This window comes from Dermacentor silvarum, chromosome 1 (assembly GCF_013339745.2).
Source record: "Dermacentor silvarum isolate Dsil-2018 chromosome 1, BIME_Dsil_1.4, whole genome shotgun sequence".
Classification (NCBI taxonomy): Eukaryota; Metazoa; Arthropoda; class Arachnida; order Ixodida; family Ixodidae; genus Dermacentor; species Dermacentor silvarum.
The window spans coordinates 100,518,389-100,531,353 of NC_051154.1; the positions used below are offsets into that span (position 1 = coordinate 100,518,389).

The 12,965-nt window shown below is 46.5% G+C and overlaps 1 protein-coding gene across 1 annotated transcript; it reads right to left on the bottom strand.

Annotated features, from left to right (window-relative positions):
* On the bottom strand, positions 1–3,737 carry LOC125939629 (uncharacterized). The gene is made up of 5 exons (XM_037714509.1): positions 3,675–3,737; positions 3,113–3,238; positions 2,407–2,583; positions 2,055–2,159; positions 1–63 (listed from the first exon to the last, which is right to left on the bottom strand). Exons 1-5 carry the CDS (start codon positions 3,735–3,737, stop codon positions 1–3), a joined length of 534 nt encoding a protein of 177 aa, XP_037570437.1.
* Between the last annotated feature and the right edge of the window lie 9,228 nt (positions 3,738–12,965).

The following is a 12,965-nucleotide window of genomic DNA, read 5'->3' on the forward strand; positions in this document are numbered from 1 at the left end:
TTACGACGCCAGGGTGCTCACACCATGGCACACATGGAGTATCCCGACGCCGAGCAGCGTGGTCTGAAAGAGGAGATAAGGAATGCAAACCTCAAAAAATGTATACACCTACTTTCGAAAGTAGAAAGCTTTACTAAGACGCGGCACTTGAGCAAAACCGCGCGGTTCGCTACTTCAATGCAAGCCTCATGCTGGAATGCTGGGAAGCAATAATGACAGAAGAGGTCTTAAGTTAGCTTTGCAGCAGGACGACCGACAAAGGAAGCAACGAAAGTGGGAAAAAGAGTAGGAAAAAATTGTGAAAGGAAGCACGCCAAGGGCTGACTTATGCGGGTAGGAGGGGAAAGTCTTACATGGAGGAAGCATTAGTAACGTCGAGGATATTTTATAAGTAGTCATTTGCACAAGGATTGGGTACAGAAGGCGGTATGAAGGCCCGACCTAACTGTTTGTGTTGCTCATACAGAAGAAATCTTGAATTTAAAGAAATCTTGAGTAGTTTTACCTCCTAATTACGCAAGAGACGAGTAGGCTAATGAAAAACACAGGCCTGCAAAACTGGGATCTAGTGTCAAATGGTAATTAAATATACCCTTTAATATGTACATCGGCTTAATAATAATAATAATAATAATAATAATAATAATAATAATAATAATAATAATAATAATAATAATAATAATAATAATAATAATAATAAAACGAAAAAAATTATCGCCAATATTCACGAAAAGCTCTTATGCTATAGAATTGTTCGTAAGAGCAAACTTCAGGCAATCCTGCTGCTGGACATATTAGCGAAGGCCGCCAGCCAATGGCACAGAGCACTTCCGAACGAAAAGCTGTGTAAATTCGGCCCGATATTTTGTGGGTGGCCCAAAAGTTATGACAATGCAATGTTTCGTAATAAACGATTTGCTCCCGAGTACTTGCCCCCTCGCAATGAGTACTTGCCAGAAACTCCCCCTCGCAACTCCCCCTCGAAATGCCCCTCGCAATACAGAGGCTACAAGCACTCAGCAAAAGGAAGCCAACAGTGCATACATTCATTGGAACCACGCATAAAACGCACAGAACAGCTTACGTTTCAATAAGGAACGAGCTAAAAAGAAGCATCCGAACCATCAATAAATGTCACAGTTTCGCCCTAAGGGCGAAGCAATGAATGCGATAGCAACACAGCAATATGTCATACGAAGTAGCAACAACACGCTTTGGTAGCAACAACACGCAGAACTGTTGTCGACGCCATCGGCGTTTTGCCCGCGTTCGCTCAAAATGCGTGCGGCGTTGGTGACTGTTGCTGGAGCCTCTGATATAAATAGGCACTTGGTACCGCAGCTAAACGTCGCCTCCCTTCCCTCCCCCTCCCCCACGGCATCTCGCGCGTCTGAAGAAGGCGCGTTTGCTCTACATATATGGTGATTGTAAAGGAGAAAAGAGACGCCTACTTCTGCAGCCCTTAAGCGAGCACGGCGCAGAACGCGCGTTTGTTCTCCGCCGCGCGTTCACTCCCCGTGAAAGACGCGCCCCTCGCGCCCTTTCACTCGCACATACAGCGTTCGGCGCGCGGCGACGATTTCATCTCCAAATGACGTCATACGGAACCTCACGGCGACGGCGACGGCGACGGCAGAAATCTGCTTTTGAGTGTCCATATAATTGCTATCGCAATAATAAAGCATTGCATATCAGCAGTTGTAGTGTTGGTTTTGCAACAGCTTCGCTGGACATCCACTTTCGCAGGGCCGGGATGGCGAGTCATTTTTTACTTCAAGTGGCCGTTTCCAATACGGTGGGTACGTGTCAGGGTGTCTGGTCGTTGTGAAACAAATTTTACGCGCCAAAAGAGCTAACGTTGTGTTCTCGAGACCGACTCAAGTGCTAGTAAGCATATTGACTATGCCTAAAACACAATGACGCTTATTCATGTTTAATCAATGTTTATGCGTTTTATAAAGTTACGTAACGTTAATTTCTATCCCGTTGCGTGAAACTAAAGTGATCTCACGTATACTTATCACGTAATAAAGCATCCAGGCGCGCTTACTCACCCCAGTGAGATTTCTGAACCGCAGGCCGTCTCCTTTGTCGACACCATAAAACACGGCGCCTCCTACAAGGAAGAGTAGCCCGGCCGTGCAGTGGTACAGCGAGTACTGGGGTATGGAGTATAAGATGTGAAACTTGCTCAGGATCCGTTCAGTCAATTGCAGTGTTCAGTTTTACAGCTAAGTGCGCCACATGTTACAGGGAATGTTATGAAAAATTTTTAAAAACAGTAAGGTGCAGACAGGAAATACTTCAACTTTTTCTGAAGATAGAAGGTAGAGAGAAGATGAAGAAGACGGAATAGTATATGGCGCATACACCGTGGCGTACTCCATAAAGAGTACAAATACGCACGTAGAGAGTTAGCGGAAGGTGGTGCTGGGTAGAAGGCGAGGCCATGGCCGAGATGATGATGAGCGTGTTGTTGAGGCAGTAGGTGAAAGCCAGGAGGAAGGCGGCGTGCGCATACCACTGGTACGTCACGCTCTGCCCCATCAGCAGGTACAACACCATCAGGATGGCCGCCCCCAACTGCGCTGCCCAAACGAGTACGCGCGTTACTCTCTTCGACCGTAAAAACACAGCACGCATCATAATTCGGTTGAACAGTGTGCAATACTGGAAGCGCGTGACAAAGAAAATGCGTGCACAAAGAACGGTGACAAGCGCGTTGATGGCATGGGTACTGTACGACAGGAATTTTGGAAATGGCATTGGAATCGAGAACAATTTTACAGAAACTGTCATAAAGCAGTCCAACACAAACCTAAAGCTGCCAAGCCGAATCTTCGAAATGCAGACCGAAAAACAGTATGCTTGCAAATGTTATGTACTATATATAGAGAGAAAAACTTTTGTCACATACCTTCGTAGAATAAGCTACTATAGAGTTTTGCCAAAAGTTTCGAAGCCATTATACGAATCATCTCTTTAGTAGGACTAAGGAGTTTTGTCGGACCCTGCTGCTGAGTTCCTTTATCACGGATGCTCCGAAGCTCGAGCGAGTGAAGAGCGCTGTCCCGCAAAAAAACCTAGGTTTTTGAGCGACGAAAGTTCTTACCGTCTCAAGAGCGGTCATAATTCCCTGTCCTGTGGTGATGTACTGCGGGTTCGCTTCAAGCTGCAGGGGAGTAACCCCAGAAGCCGTGGTTTCTTGCAGCTTCATCTCAGCAACAGGCACATCAGCCTAAGGAATCATGACAATAGCTTGATTAATGAAGGAACATTGACTCAGTGAATGCTCACACGAACATAAAATTTGTCTTCGACATGTATGCTTGCTCCCTATTAGCCTGCTCTCCACGCGAGCATTTACTAACGTAAGCGATGCGTTGCTGATTCGGTTACAAAACGCAGATCACGGCATAGGAAAAAGGGAATTATAAAGCAACCTCTGGTACGCGCTGTTCTGTTTGAGCATGCGCGTACTCACTCTGCGGACTACCTCACCCACCGCTATGTACATTCGCACGTCACACTACAGACCTCTTGTCCAGCCAGTAGATCTCGCGGACATCTGGCATTCATGTCGACTTTAACGAATTGAGAAGCGGATGATTTCTCCCGTCAGCCATGCGTGTTTAGTCTGCTCCATCGATCGCGCGCGGAAGGGAAACGCTTACGTTGTGCTTTGGTGCAGAGACGGTTTTTTCAACGGGAGAAAGCTGCGAGGGCGTGGCGGCCATGGTCGATGGCTTCCTCGTATACCACGGAAGGGGCGCGTTTGGTGCCACGAGCGCTCGCGTCAAGCATGCCAGCGCTTCGTTCTTCTTCCGTCTCTTACCGGCAGCGTCACCCGTGCCGTTGGAAAATATTCTCGTATGAGCTTCTGGTTTTCCGTAGTTGAGAGAATGAACGCGCATTACCTAGATTTATTATTTTTTTTTTGTGGAGAATCAGCTTCAAAGGGCAGCTGTTCAAGCTTGGGAGTGCTCAGGCAACGATACTACATGGCATCGCCATCTGCTTCATGCTGACTGCAGAGGTACGAGGAAGTCTAAAGATGACGGTGCTACTGAGAGAGCCGCAGTGGCCGTGACGTCGCGCTACGAATGTGCTGGATGAGAGTGATGGATCTTTTCAGAAGCTTCGCTACGCCTCCAGGTCGTAAAAACGATGTGCCCGCTATTTGTGCCATCGCCGGATGGCACAGATCGCCTAAGTACGCAGATGCCGTTATACCCCTCGTAAAAGATGAAGACACATCTGACAGCCACTATCCGGAAGGTTACGCTGCTAGGGTACCGACCTCTATATCTGACACCTACCGTGCAATTTTCATAAAATCAGGCAGGCTCTCCAATCTCTATCTTTCGATTCTAACTTACCTATTATAAAATTTTGACCTGTAATCTTGAACCTTACTTTGACCTACACGATTCTTGGCCAATCACCTAGAGTGGGTACGTGCCAGTAAAACACAAGGATCTACATCTACCGTGCAATTTGCTGCCGCGCTACTATTGATCACTTTTTTACTATCGCGTCGACGGTTTTCTGGTCAACGAAAACAATGTTTGGAAATTCCGCTGCGTAATCTAATGCTGCCTTGATGCAGTATTGTCCTACTCTCACTTGGAGCAACGGTGTTAGGTACAGCCACATGAAAGGAACGTTTGCCGAGCCATTTATAGTTACGTCGGTGACACAAGAAGATTACCTTATTAATATTTCCCATTTCCACCGATTGAGCTATTTCTCCTCCAATAAATTATCAATTTAGAAAATTAAAATAACAAGACCACAAACTCACAATAATAATTTTATTAATAATATTATTCATTCTTACTCATTCTTTACGTCTACCCTTTGCATTTCTAATATTACGATCGTGTTACTATTCCTGTCTATGCAAGGCTGACTACCTTATTTCACACTATTTTATTTCATTTATTGTCGGTTTCTTCCTCATCTTCGATTAATAATTTATTTGCCCTTGTTTTTTTTTTTACTTTTTTTACCATATTACCACCCGGTTCGTGGCCTATCCCCATGGGTATGTGCCATTAAATAAGGTATCATCATCTACATCCCTCTGCTTTGTTTACACTGCCATCCTGACCGCACGTCGCAGGCGTGGCGCATGTTTCATTCCGAACAGCTGCCACGGAAAACCCCTGTGCCGCGTTTTGATTAACCTTGCGACGAATCTGTCGTAAGTTGATGCTCATTTCTCCCCTTTTATGTAAAGCTAAGAACATGTTTGTGGGACAAATTTGAGAAAGCTCCTCTTGCAATACTGCAGGCGTGACCTGTGCCGTCGTAAGGGTTACTGCCAAGGACCATAGTGCAGAGCCTTTCATCTTTGCATGCCTCGAAACATATCTGCGTTGTCTTTTTAACTCAATTGCGATGAAGTGTGTAGAGCAACATGAGGACATAGGGACCCAAGAACGGAGGAACGACGCGTTCATTCTTGCGTCCTTGTCCCCATAACTGACCCACAGTGCCATAGTCGTTGTTTTGAACGGACTTTTCTCGCAAGTGTTTCTTTTTTTTCTTTCCCCGAGGTGGATGAGTGGCGCAGAAGTATACGCACCAAATTATGACATTTTGCGTGGCTACGGTAGACGCAGATCGAATATTGAGCATGATGCGAAACCGCCACGACTCGTCACATTGCAGCGTTGTTAACTATTGTGGCAAACTGAAAAAAAAGAGAAAAACTTACAATTATTTAGTAACGAGGACTAAAGGCCTTGTGGTTTGCCTCTTCCTTCCCGGTTCTGGGTCCATATACTCAAAACTTCACGGCCCGTATTGACAAAAATGTTCTTACGATAGAATTGTTCGTAAGAATATAGCTATCAGTGAATGGTTATGTCGGCATCAAAGAATGATTTTATTAGTGAAGTTGGCCCGCCAATGGCAAAAAGCACTTACGAACAAACATTTTTGTGAATTCGGCCCCACTTTCCATAGTGGGTTTCCTCGTTCACCGGCGTTCGGGCACCTGCCACTTATGATAGTGATCAGCCTGACAACGAAATTATCGCTGCTGCGGTGGAAAATTGCTAATGGGTGTTTCGTGAATGCATGCCCGTTATTGCGTAGGAGAAGATAACCAGGACCCGAATTCGCAAAAAGCTCTTACGCTAGAATTGTTCCTAAGAGACAATTCCAGCCAATCCTGATGCTGGACATCTGGAAGGCGGTCAGCAAATGGCATAGAACACTTAGGAATGAAAAGCTTTGTGAATTCGCCCCCAGGACACGCATTTTGTAACGTTCTATAGAGTATCCCAGCTAACGTTAGCCAAGCTCTTCAACGAAACAAAATATATTTAAAAAGAAACATGGTGCAAGGTACGACTTTAAGACCTACGGTAATCGGTTTTCAGAACGCTGACCACCGAGCACAGTAGGTTTTATAATTTAATCTAGCTCCGTGTTTGTTTAATAATTTTTTTCGTTGAACGGCTTGGCTATGGTTAGCTGGGACACACGGTATATAATAATTCAGTCTTCTTTTGGTATGCGTCGTTCATATGAACTGTTTGTGAGAAATTTGTATTGGACAGGTGTGTGTGTGTGTGTGTGTGTGTGTGTGTGTGTGTGTGTGTGTGTGTGTGTGTGTGTGTGTGTGTGTGTGTGTGTGTGTGCGTGTGTGCGTGTGTGCGTGCGTGTGCGTGTGTGTGTGTGGGGTGGGGGGGGGGGGGGGGGGGACAGGCAGGCAGCCCGACCGATCGACCGACGGGTTGACCCCTTCGCTAATATGATGTACCCGCTGTCAACATTGCCGGCTCCTATTATACTTACGCGTACATCGCTAGCGTACGACCTGCTTAGTTAATGTTCGCCTTGCCACGCTTGTCACGTCCTATCAGTGTCGTTACGTCTCTTCATTTCATTGGTCCTTAGCACCGCAACCTCTATTCTCGTAATATCGACAACCAGCTCAATTCAGCACTTTGGTGGTGATCTTAATTGTGTGCACGTCCTACGGGTACCTAGATTAATTTGAGACCTTTAAGCAGGCATACAAACGACTCCGCCTGCAGGCAAAAGTGATGAACTGCAGTTGCACCAAAAGGTATACTTGCATGCGCCTAAACTTTTATTTGAACCATTCACTTTTGGAACTAGGTATAGTGAGAATTTATTACGGCAGTGGACGTTCAACAAATGAAAATGAAACTGGGCTTTAGTTTTGGCCTGCCCTACCTTCTTGAGGCGAGAGTCGGGTAGAGCCCATTACTGCATGATCCACTGGACGCACTGGAAAAGCCCGAGCCAGATTCTTTGCTTCCAACTCTCTAAAAAACACTGTTAATATTTTATTACACAGAGCAGCATGTTCACAACGGCACATATGCAGGGATAAATGTTGGTGTTGAATTCCTAGCGCTGAATTCAACACCAACGCTCGTGTTGAATTGCGCCACTATTTTTATTGGCGAGACATTGAGAGACAGCTTGCTTATTGCTGTTGTGTTAAACCGCTCGCCACAATCTCAATTTTCTCCTGGTGGGCGTATGAACGTCCATGGACTTAGATGCTTCGCAGAAAGCTCTAAAAATCGACATCGCATTAGAGGATTACATTGCAACATCCAATGGACTGTTCAACATCGCTGAGATGGTGAGGAGTTTGAATGCACTTTTTGCTACGGCTTTTGCGTATACGCCGGATTGCACCGAATAGGCTTTTATAGGAGCCTTGTGCATAGAGCTTACCGAAATAAATAAAACGCGCGGTGCTGCGAACCAGGGGCCAGAATTCACACGCGGTTTTCATTGCTTTTCACTCTCTTGCCTCCTTCACCAATGTTCTGTTCGCTATCTCGACTTTGCTGGCGCCTATTCCTGCGAACTGCTTTACAAATGAACGGCGTTATTAAAACGGGGCCTATATGTGCCAAATTCACACAACATTTGAGGAATTGTTTGTAATTGGCCTGCCACCATCATCGGCATCATGTTTTTTTTTTTTTTTTTTTTTTTTCCCACGATTGGCTGGCAATTGCTTTTGCAGCCCTTTCTAGCTGCGTATTGCTTCGTCAACACTGATGCCAGAATCGAATTCGCGGAGGCTTTTGTTTGTAAGGATCGTTTTTTATTGGCCAACAGCCTTGGCTATTAATACTTTGGCAACAATCTTGGCTATCATGATCGGCCAGGTGTTTTTGCTTACAAATCACTACAGTGTACGATCTGCTCTGTAAATGTTTCCTATAAAAGCACGATAAGTTTCATAAGGTGATCTACATGTTAGATATACTGCACGGCGACGCTCATGTTTGCGTTCAGTAAAATCAGTCGCAGAGAGAGATAAATAGAGCTATTTAGCGTTCAGACAAGTTTGCGTTATAAGAGGTCATGCAACACCCATGTTGGCCCTTTTCTTGCATCTTATACCGCTTGATAACCCTTTTCGCAGCACATTTGCGCCAGTATGCACACTGTAGCGCCATTGAGGATGAAGGTTGCCTTTGATAGTTCTTCTTGAGATGGAGGACGGAGCGGGATCGCTGGTGCACCCGCCTAAAAAATATGGCGCCGCCTGATTGCGTGTAATGTGCGCAATGTCGCGGGCATTGCATTGGCGGCAGTGCCTGCCTCCAGTCGACGGGCTTGCAGTGACGAGATAAAGAACGCTTACAAGAAGGCGGCGCGAGGGCGAGTGCACGTTGCTCCCTGTGACAAACGCATCTGCAGATCTGGCGCTGGTGTTGAGCCGCTGCCCATTTATAGCATATGGCAACGGGCGCAGCTTTCCTACAAATAAGCGTCGCCATTCAGGTGCGTGGCATCGTACTGTTCGGCATAATGTCCCTGACGAGCCTGGGCACCAAAGCGGAGTCCATCTAGCATGCTTACGCCTTCAACGGGCTGCACATTTTGCTCGCGGGCTTCAACCACTCCTCTGCAGTGATCGTGCAGTAGCTGTTTTTCGCGAGTCGCCTCCTATATATATGCAGTGGAACACTGTTTGATCGAACATAACATAAACGAACTTCTCACTTGAACGCACTGTTGCAAAATCGCCACCGCGTGCTGTATAGCGTCCCTTCTCCGTCACGTTTTCGCGCTGTTTCTTTTTTTTTTTCTTTGTCGATGTAAACCAACGATACTCGCGGACAATGTTTTGTGGCACTAAAAGGGAAGCTACGCGTAGGCAAAGCACGTGCAAGTAATAGCGCTCCTGACAAAAGTCCCACATTCTCATCCGCGTCAGCTTAAGTCGCGGGGGAAGAGACAACATATAGGCATATTATTTACAAGCGGCAATTAGGCCAAAAACACCACTGAATGTTAAGTCTGAGTTACTTTCTTGCTTTTTTTCTGCCTCCCCCCTATTTGTTTCAAGAAACCAAAAGCACTGCCGGAATACATGGCGCAGTATATTACACACGTGCCCCTGTAGCTTTCCCTTCGTTGCCACAGATCTAGTTATCCGCTAGTAAAGCTCGAATCAACGCTTTAAATCCCTCCTGCTCATTAAGACACCACGGAAGGTGTACTACGTATAGAACTTTTCGCAGAATATGTCAATGCCGGTCTATACTGGGCTCTCCATAGTTGTGAGTTAATTATGTCGCACTGAGAAGCATTTCAAATTAGGCGCTTTACTTCTTTACACTCTCTTTTTTCAATTAAGTTCCTCATCTCGATCAGGCTGTCACGCGCATACGAACTTATAGACCCAAAGGGCCCTATAACGTAAAAATAATCCAATCTGTTTTACAGCGAAGCTGTTAAGGGCTAGATTCCCCAGGATCGTCTCCTCGTGTATAAAAAACTATCATCATCAGCATTGCTTTGGCTCCATGTGCGTGGCGGTTTCCCGCCAGTTGCGCCTTAGCACATATGTCAAAACGGATGATGGATGACCCATTGTTAGACCCCTCACCACCGCCGATGCCTCTTTCACAAGTGTCGCGATACTCGGCGGTGGCACGTTTCACCAATCGTTGTGCCCCTTTGTCTCGTGACGTAGACATCGCGCTAGCACTGTTATCAGCAGTTGCCCTTTGGACTCACTATGGGATGGACGCTCGTTTAACCACATCTTCCACGATCCTGACGTTAGGATCCTGAAGATTCCGTGCAGTGTGCCGCGGCTATGAACGCTGTGGCTCATACGCTCGTCTATGACGATGGGGCGGACTTGGCGCAGCAAACGCATTATACTTGTCCTTCGCGCCGGGCGAAAACAAGGCGCCGGTGGCCTTAATTGCTCTTTGACGAACATGCCGAAGACGTTCAATATAGTCAATAATGATAATATATAACTAGCGATGAAGTTAGAAGGGCCTTGCAAGACATGACCAGGGGAAAAGCGGCTGGAGAAGATAGAATAACAGTCGATTTAATCAAAGATGGAGGAGATATCATGCTTGAAAAGCTTGCAGCCCTTTATACACAGTGCCTCACGGCTTCAAGTGTACCAGAGAGCTGGAAGAACGCCACCTAATAGTAATCCATAAAACGGGAGACATTAAAAAATTGAAGAACTATAGACCCATTAGCTTGCTTTCAGTATTGTATAAAATATTCACCAAGATAATTTCCAATAGAATCAGGGCAACACTTGACCTCAGCCAACCAAGAGAACAGGCTGGCTTCAGAAAGATATATTCTACGATAGATCATATTCATGTCATAAATCAGGCAATAGAGAAATCTGCGGAGTACAATCAACCTCTCTACATGGCTTTCATTGATTATGAAAAAGCATTTGATTCAGTAGAGATACCAGCAGTCATAGAGGCATTGCGTAATCAAGGAGTACAGGAGGCAAACTTGAATATCTTGGCAAATATCTTCAAGGATTGCACAGCAACCTTGGTTCTCCACTCGAAAAGTAGAAATACACCTATCAAGAAAGGGGTCAGGCAAGGAGACACAATCTCTCCAATGCTATTCACTGCATGCTTAGAAGTATTCAAGCTCTTAGACTGGGAAGGCTTAGGAGTGAGGATCAACGGCGAATATCTCAGCAACCTTAGGTTTGCAGAGGACATTGTCCTATTCAGCAATAATGGGGACCAATTACAACAAATGATTGAGGACCTTAACCGAGAAAGTGTAAGAGTGGGGTTGAAGATCGTGTGCGTTCATGTTCGATCATGCAGAAGACAAAGGTAATGTTGAATAGCCTGGCAAGGGAACAAGAATTCAGAATCGCGAATCAGCCTCTAGAGTCGGTAAAGGAGTACGTTTATCTAGGTCATTTACTCACAGGGGACCCTCATCATGAGAAGCAAATTTACAGAAGAATAAAATTGGGTTGGAGTGCATACGGCAGACAATGTCAAATCCTGACTGGGATCTTACCACTGTAGTTGAAAAGAAAAATGTACAATCATTGCATTCTACCGGTGCTAGACATATGGGGCAGAAACTTGGAGGTTAACAAAGAAGCTCGAGAACAAGTTAATGACCGCAGAAAGAGCGATGGAACGAAAAATGTTAGGCCTAATGTTGAGAGGCAGGAAGAGACCGCTTTCCTCCTTTGCCTGCGATAGATTGAGCCGTGATCGCCGGCTCACCCTCGCACGCTTTCACTCGCACATACACCATACAGCACGCGGCAACGATTTTATCTCCCTTGGACTTTAAAAGAACCTCACGGCCACGACGACGGCAGAAGTTCGCCTGGAGTGTCCATATAATTGATATCGCAATAAATGGAGCTGGGCAGGCCATGCAATGCGTAGGATGGATAACCGGGGGACCATTAGGGTTACAGAATGAAGTTAGGAAATTTGCAGGCGCAAGTTGGAATCAGCTAGCGCGAGACTGAGGTAATTGGAGATCGCAGGTAGATGCCGTCGTACTGCTGTGGATATAAGTATAGGCTGATGATGATGATGATAAATTCACTATAGCAATATTCCTTATAGCAGGTTGACCCACCATAGTCACAGCTTCGCTGGCTTCCATCTTCACTGTAGTGGAAGGGCTTTGATTTTTTTTATTCCAATTTCCTGACGTCAAACTTACGTGACCGCCGACGCAAGCAACGGGAGGTGACCCGCAGCGTTGTTTCAACAGGCCAATGAAACGCGTGCGAGCTCTCCTCGTTAACAGGAGGTTACGTTTGTTTGATTTCAACGCGAGTAGTATTGCCTACCTTGACAGGTTTTTCTTATCTAATTGGTTGACGAAAGCCGAGGAGCATGCAGAAGAGGAGAGGGTTTTGGTGGGGCCGGGTTAGCGCAGTGAAAGTAGATAAGCTGATGAGCAGGGTACGTGCCGCCAGTGTATGCGAGTGGCCCGCTTCTCCTCCTTGCTTAGCTTTTCGTGACTGGTCGAAAATTGCGGCGGCGTGCAACGGAAAGATACAAATGCCGTTAAAACGGATCCTCAGCGAAGAAAAGTTGGCAAAGCGATGCTCGTGTACGTGGCGAAAGAGCCCGACAACGTTATATGCTGCCAGGAAAACATTTTTATTGCCATAGCAAATATATCGAAATTGTAGGCGAATTTCTGCCCTCGCCGTTGTCGTCACCGTGAGGTTCCGTATGAAGTCCAAGGGCGATAACACCGTCGCCGCGCGACCTACGCTGTTTGTGCGAGTGAAAGCTTGCGAGGGGTGCCGACGACTTGGCTTAATCTGGCCTGCGCGAAATGGAGGAAAGCGGCCAGGAAGTGGGCCGTCTTTTGCCGCACACAAGGCACCCAACGTTGCGAGGCATCGGGGGGGGGGGGGGGGGGGGGCATTTTACTCTGGTTGCAACTGAATATGTGGGGGCTGTGCGCGGTCGCGCTCCCGTATCTTGAGAGTGATCTGCGTTGGGGGCACAGTCTAGGTGCTATAGGTGCGTCGGTGGCTTGTAGCTTTGTGCGTGGTGTGTGTTCTCGGCGCTCAGTTTGCGTTGAAGCGATAAACACAGCACGAAGGTCACATCGCTCGCTGCTGCTTTCGCGTTTGCTCACGCCAGCGTTTTGGCAGCGAGTGTCCGCGG

Excerpts from the sequence above, each read along its gene's own strand:
- LOC125939629 (XM_037714509.1), bottom strand. The coding sequence starts at position 3,737 with ATGGCCGCCACGCCCTCGCAGCTTTCTCCCGTTGAAAAAACCGTCTCT. Across the intron at positions 2,160-2,406 it reads ACCTTCCGCTAACTCTCTAC|TACTCGCTGTACCACTGCAC; the intron begins GTGCGTATTTGT and ends TCCATACCCCAG. Across the intron at positions 64-2,054 it reads GGTTCAGAAATCTCACTGGG|ACCACGCTGCTCGGCGTCGG; the intron begins GTGAGTAAGCGC and ends CTCCTCTTTCAG.